General features: G+C 39.5%; 1 protein-coding gene across 1 annotated transcript in view; it reads left to right on the forward strand.

Annotated features, from left to right (window-relative positions):
• Positions 1-7,359, forward strand: part of LOC103514909 (protein FAM160B1) — a gene marked incomplete in the record, with an annotated part of 31,843 nt that overhangs the window by 6,375 nt on the left and 18,109 nt on the right. The window contains 10 exon segments of the mRNA XM_017446417.2: positions 884-1,053; positions 1,438-1,563; positions 2,079-2,192; positions 2,641-2,834; positions 3,148-3,238; positions 3,380-3,542; positions 4,279-4,418; positions 5,151-5,359; positions 5,682-5,781; positions 6,030-6,179. Of these exon segments, the coding sequence (XP_017301906.1) occupies positions 884-1,053; positions 1,438-1,563; positions 2,079-2,192; positions 2,641-2,834; positions 3,148-3,238; positions 3,380-3,542; positions 4,279-4,418; positions 5,151-5,359; positions 5,682-5,781; positions 6,030-6,179 (1,457 nt within the window).

A 7,359-nucleotide genomic window follows, 5' to 3' on the forward strand; every position in this document is an offset into this window, starting at 1 on the left:
AATTTAAATTGTAAACCCTATTTAACTAAGGGGTATAGTTAGCCTAGTGGTACAACGCACTTGCTTGCCATGCAGAAGGTCCGAGTTCCCCCCGAGGCGGATTTTATCTTAAACAAATAAGGACAGACGACAGACCACTGTCTGAGGTTGAGTTGCTCGCATAAGGTTCGTTCTTAGAATGGCTTTCACCTATCCTGCCTGTCCTTCTCTCCTCTAACCAAAATCCTTTGATCTCACCAAATTTACCTCTGTGGATTCAAGGTAATGTCAAAAAAATTAAGGTAGGTACCTAGTCTTTTTCTTCTTCCTTTTTTTTTTAATTTTCGTCTGGCGTAGGCTACACACTGGTTTATTGGAACAGAATTTGAAAAGTAAGACAAGAAGTCTGTTGGACGGGGTCCGCCTAATGCATAGTCTGGTTCAAAAGCATACTTTCATAAATATTGGTGGGGGAAAAACTATTTAATCCATTTAATTCTAAATTGTCCCCTTTTTCATTGTTCCCAGTGTTCAGAGATTGGTTGCTTGGAGACAGTACACAGCTTGACACTCCCACTTCCATTCTGTGTCCTCAGAAGAAAGCTCTTCTGGACAGTTGCTTCAGCCCGAACGATCAAGTTAACCTGCATGCTTTGAAACTGTTCACAGTAAGTATTCTAACTGGGTCGGTTTTGAGATCGTAGAAGCTTACACCTAGGAGTCTGAGTGGGCTTTTTGTGTATAGAGTTTAGATTCTATCCCCCGGACCTTGAAGGAACCCAGATTACCTAGAAGCACCCTCACTGGTATATAAATATATTTCAACCTCCTCAGTTTTTTCCAAAATTCACCTGCAGCATCTCTAAAGAGTCTGCACACTCAGGTTTTGAAATCACTTGATTAACATGTCTAGAATATTTACTTCAGAATGGTATGATGAATCTTCTTGCTACTCTTGGTTCTGGAGATGACCCTCCCGGTATGAAACAATATGTGCTGAGATTTACATGTAAAATCATCAATCAGTTCTATAATCCTCTGCTTGCACATCCTGCCATTTATCAACCCATCAAGGTAAGCTTTAAAAAAAAATGAGAGGCAGTTTTTGAACTGCTAAGGTCATGTCAACTCATCAAGATGAAGTTATCATTTTTTTTTTTTTTTAAAACACATTTCAGATGGCATGACTAGGGTGACCATAATTTTTTTGGCCCAAAGCGGGACGCAGTCCTTTTTGGACGAAGGGGGGGGGGGTGAGGTACAAACATATTTTAAACCCACCTAGTTAGGTGGGTATAAAAAATGTTTATATACCCATTTTATTTTCAAATATTTTGATACATAATATTGTACATGTACAATATTGGAATCGTAAAATGGATTTTTTCCCGAGCTCATTGCTCTGTTTTTTTTTTTTTTTTTGTTTTTTTTTTTTTTTTTTTTTTGTTTTTGTTTCAGAGACTGATAGAGTCCTGTGATGGGAACAAGCACAGTGCCTCAGAAACAGATGAAGTCCAATTCCTATGTACACTCAGTTGTTTGCTGAGACAGGAAATTCCCTACACCTCCATATTTTTTACCAATGTAAGTTTTTATTACTATTTTCCAGTATACAAATAGATACATAGGCCCTTGAGGTTGGTCTCAAATTGGAAGTGTAGACTCGCGATTTTTTGTAGCACGTGGTCGCGCGAAGCTGCCTTAAAATCCAAACATTTGAAAATGATAGAGAGAGGTCTCGCTGATGTCACGCAACTTATACATATATGTCTGCTAGAACCTTATAAATTCTATTGAAAAAAAAATGGTTACCTTAGGTTACTTAAAATATTATCATGGCCATTCAAGTTGTGACTTGGCGCGAACACCTACTAAAATTCACCATAGATAAAAATTGTGATTTGGATAAACTCAAGAAAAATGGAACGACGAAGGTGTCGACTCTATTTTCTTGTACCTAAAAGCCCTCAACCTGTTCAACCTTATATAACTTAGTGGTATCGGTGCAAACGATCTATTGTCCATAGTGTTAAATCACCTAAAAGATGGAAACAAATAAAATGGAACAGCATTTACCATTGTTAATCTCTCTCTTACAGGAGCTCCCCAGACCGACAGAATCGAATGCCAAACCCAAAGAGACCAAAGAAGACACTTCTCACCAATGTCCTGGAAATCTTCTGGATGCCCTTCTCACCTATATCAATAGTGCCGTACGTACCTCTCAATTATGTGCTTATTCGGAGAAAGAAAAAAAATCAGCCTTTTTCGTAGTAGTAAAACAACATATTAGACTCCTGTGGTCTGTGCCATAGCATGCCCATCCCGTAGTATGTCCCACTGAAGTTGAACAAACTTGAATTTTCATCTTCAACACCCTGGCTGCCAAAGCATATTGCATTGATTACCCACTGAAACCCATGTAATAAAACATTTCAAACATCTCCCTTAACATAAAAGACAGACTTCAATTCTTGGATTTTTTTCATTAAAAAAGAGGAAAATTTCACTCAGAGGCACTCTTTCAGATAACCATTGAAAATACAGAAGTGGCCCGTGGCAGCAAGTGTGGACGTCCAAAGTGGAATCTCTTTGGTTCAGCCATGTTGAATATAAAAAAGTCACATAATAAATTACGGCTTTATATTCCTTGTGTTTCAGGATACGGTAGTTCGTATCAAGGTGTGCCAAGCCATCATGCTGCTAGTATCCATGAGAGAGAATCGAGTGAGCGACTTTATAGTGACCGACACCAACTTGACTGTCGCAATAACAACCAGACTGGTCAACCTGTTTGATGATATCCGTGACAATTCGGATGTGGACTGTATACAGGAGATTAATGTGTCCTGGGCGTAAGTCACTTTTATCTCTCCAAATAATAGGTCTTTTTAGGAAAAGTTAAAAGAGGTTTGATAGAGGGTGCTGTAACTGCTGAGGTCTTATCGTCCCGAAATCAAAGAGGGAAGGAAGACAGGATAGGTGAAAGCCAGCCGTTACGAGAACGAACCATATCCGTTCATCATAAGATCCGCCCCCGGTCGGGAATCGAATCCGCGGCCTAGAGCTTACAAGGCAGACGCGCTACCAACCTGATGTGGCCACATTTTTTTCTTTTTCTTCTTTGAAGATATCACAGTATTACTAAACGTCTCTTTTTGTTTTCAGGTTGGATGCACTGATGAGTGACAGCACTAGTTCTTATCATGGCTACTCCCAGCTAGTTCTCTTCTTCTCTTGGTTTGACTTCATCAATCAGGTAAAAAGAAACAATGGCTTACAATGGTCATTAAGGACGATTGTAGAAAGAAAATCCTTTCTTTATTCTGCCATCATCATTTGGCTACAGCTGAAGCCACTACAAAAAAAAACGAGTTGAAAACGAAAACTTGTGTTTCAGTTGATCAGTGAAAGTGAGGCGGTCATATCAGCAGCTCTGTGTGAAGTATTCAAGTTGTGTTTCGTAGAGTGCGTATTCAGTGCAGAGTTCCTCAATCATGTTCTCTCCCTGGCAGTACTGACTAGATGCATTTCCATGTCTACTGCTCCCGCACTTTATACAGGTAAACAAATTAATTAGAATACTATGTCTTCACTTGACTAGGATAATTTAAATTGTAAACCCTATTTAACTAAGGGGTATAGTTAGCCTAGTGGTACAACGCACTTGCTTGCCATGCAGAAGGTCCGAGTTCCCCCCGAGGCGGATTTTATCTTAAACAAATAAGGACAGACGACAGACCACTGTCTGAGGTTGAGTTGCTCGCATAAGGTTCGTTCTTAGAATGGCTTTCACCTATCCTGCCTGTCCTTCTCTCCTCTAACCAAAATCCTCTGATCTCATCAATTTACCTCTGTGGATTCAAGGTAATGTCAAAGAAATTAAGGTAAGTACCTAGTCTTTTTCTTCTTCCTTCCTTTTTTTTAATTTTCGTCTGGCGTAGGCTACACACTGGTCTATTGGACCAGAAATTGAGAAGTAAGACAAGAAGTCTGTTGGACGGGGTCCGCCTAATGCATAGTCTGGTTCAAAAGCATACTTTCATAAATATTGGTGGGGGAAAACTAATGTCAAAAAATTAAGGTACCTAGTCTTTTTCTTCTTCCTTTTTTTTTCGTCTGGCGTAGGCTACACACTGGTCTATTGGACCAGAATTTGAAAAGTAAGACAAGAAATCTGTTGGACAAGGTCCGCCTAATGCATAGTCTGGTTTAAAAGCATACTTTCATAAATATTGGTGGGGGAAAAACTATTTAATCCATTTAATTCTAAATTGTCCCCTTTTTCATTGTTCCCAGTGTTCAGAGATTGGTTGCTTGGAGACAGTACACAGCTTGACACTCCCACTTCCATTCTGTGTCCTCAGAAGAAAGCTCTTCTGGACAGTTGCTTCAGCCCGAACGATCAAGTTAGCCTGCATGCTTTGAAACTGTTCACAGTAAGTATTCTAACTGGGTCCGTTTCGAGATCGTAGAAGCTTACACCTAGGAGTCTGAGTGGGCTTTTTCTGTATGGAGTTTAGATTCTATCCCGGACCTTGAAGGAACCCAGATTACCTAGAAGCACCCTCACTGGTATATAAATATATTTCAACCTCCTCAGTTTTTTCCAAAATTCGCCTGCATGCTTTGAAACTGTTCACAGTAAGTATTCTGACTGGGTCGGTTTTGAGATCGTAGAAGCTTACACCGAGGAGTCTGAGTGGGCTTTTTCTGTATGGAGTTTAGATTCTATCCCCCAGACCTTGAAGGAACCCAGATTACCTAGAAGCACCCTCACTGGTATATAAATATATTTCAACCTCCTCATTTTTTTCCAAAATTCACCTGCAGCATCTCTAAAGAGTCTGCACACTCAGGTTTTGAAATCACTGGATTAAGAAAGAAGGGCCCACCTAGTTCCTATTTAGGGAAGCTCGTCTCCCTTGTAAGATCTTTGTTGATTTGATTTTGGGATCGACTTGGTGTGAAAAAGCCTAGTAGAACCTTTGTTTTTTCCGTCGGGCCTTGAGGACAAAAAAAAACAATAATAATAAAAAATAATAGTAATAAAAATAGGTCCCGCCCGTCCCTTTAATAGCTAAAGGTAGCTATAATTGATAAGCTACATCCACACTCACAGGCCCTGCTAAGGTAGCTATGTAACTAACAAGCCATGTCCACACTCACAGGCCCTGCTTGAGAAGTACGATGAGTCCACACTGAACACCCTAGTCATTGCCTACGTGAACACACGTGCCTACCATGATACTGAGGGATGCAGTGACGTCATCAATTCCTGGAGTGACGAGGAAGATGAGAGAGAGAAGAAGAGTTCAGATTCCAAGGAGCACGTCAGTCGAACTCTGGCCCCTTCTAATGTGGACAAAATTATCGAACGGTAAGAAGCTTAGAGGTCAGAATAGAGAATAATAAATCATGACTTTTTTACAATAATATTTATCTGTGTAAAATGTTAAAAAAAGAAGATTATAAAAATGAGCAAAAGGTCGATTCCAACGTAAAAAGTTGTTACCTACTTAACCAAGTCAAAACTCTAAAAAAGTATCTTTAAAAAGTCGAAAGTTCAATTTTTATTTGCCATTCTACTAAGTTGTGACATCACAATACAAAAAATGTGTAGAAACACATTCTCACAAACGCATTAACAGTAAAGATACCTACCTACAAGATTTACCTTTTTCTTCTTCTTTTTTTTTCAGTTACCAAAGTCTAGTCCCTCCATCACTTCGATCGTCAGCCAGTGAACCTCGCTCTGACTACCAGGTGTATCTTGGTGACGTAGAACATGTGTATAAACAGGTGAGAATATATGCTTTAAACAGGTGAAAAGTGAGAACATGTATTTTAAACAGGTGAGAATATGTGTATAGAGAATATAATATAAACAGGTGAGCACATGTGTATAAACAGGTGAGAATATGTGTATAAACAGGTGAGAATATGTGCTGTAAACAGGTGAGAATATGTGTATAAACAGTTGAGAATATGTGTGTAAACAGGTGAGAACAAGTACATATACACCCAATCATTTCATTTTCGTTTTCTAGGTGAGATCCGCGTGTGACAAATTCCACTGGCCGTCAGAGGCAACCGCCACCCCCAGTTTGAGTAGCGCTGAGAATCAGCAGCCTGTGAAGTTTTATGAGGGAGCCTTCCTCAACATGGTATTCACCAAGCTGAAATCTCTCAGTACACAGGTAACTGTTTCATTACAAATTTTCATCAGTAAAATGGTTTCTTCAAATTGACTCCAAGGGCAAGGAAAACCTAAACCCTTGACAAATTTAGTGTGCCTGAAGGCATGTGATGTATTCCAATCCACTCGACCCCGATACTTATGTATGCTTCTCTCTTCTAATCATCCTCTCATTTGACCTTAAATTTATTTTTTATTTTAATAGCCATGTATAATATACTCGTAATACGGAAATTGAAAATACATAAGTGGCCCGTGGCAGCAAGTGTGGACGTCCAAAGTGGAATCTCTTTGGTTCAGCCGTGTTGAATATAAAAAAAGCCACATAATAAATTACGGCTTTATATTCCTTGTGGAATTATTATTAATTAGATTCATATTAGACACCCAAATTAGATAATGGCTTACCTTATTTTATAGTTGACTAGGGTTCTATAATAAGAACCCTAGTCAACTATAAAATAAGGTAAGCCCTTTATATTCCTTGTGTTTCAGGATACGGTAGTTCGTATCAAGGTGTGCCAAGCCATCATGCTGCTAGTATCCATGAGAGAGAATCGAGTGAGCGACTTTATAGTGACCGACACCAACTTGACTGTCGCAATAACAACCAGACTGGTCAACCTGTTTGATGATATCCGTGACAATTCGGATGTGGACTGTATACAGGAGATTAATGTGTCCTGGGCGTAAGTCACTTTTATCTCTCCAAATAATAGGTCTTTTTAGGAAAAGTTAAAAGAGGTTTGATAGAGGGTGCTGTAACTGCTGAGGTCTTATCGTCCCGAAATCAAAGAGGGAAGGAAGACAGGATAGGTGAAAGCCAGCCGTTACGAGAACGAACCATATCCGTTCATCATAAGATCCGCCCCCGGTCGGGAATCGAATCCGCGGCCTAGAGATTACAAGGCAGACGCGCTACCAACCTGATATGGCCACATTTTTCTTTTTCTTCTTTGAAGACATCACACTATCACAGTATAGTATTACTAAACGTCTCTTTTTGTTTTCAGGTTGGATGCACTGATGAGTGACAGCACTAGTTCTTATCATGGCTACTCCCAGCTAGTTCTCTTCTTCTCTTGGTTTGACTTCATCAATCAGGTAAAAAGAAACAATGGCTTACAATGGTCATTAAGGACGATTGTAGAAAGAAAATCCTTTCTTTATTCTGCCATCAC

This window comes from Diaphorina citri, unplaced genomic scaffold, assembly GCF_000475195.1.
Source record: "Diaphorina citri unplaced genomic scaffold, Diaci psyllid genome assembly version 1.1 scaffold1243, whole genome shotgun sequence".
Taxonomy (NCBI): Eukaryota; Metazoa; Arthropoda; class Insecta; order Hemiptera; family Psyllidae; genus Diaphorina; species Diaphorina citri.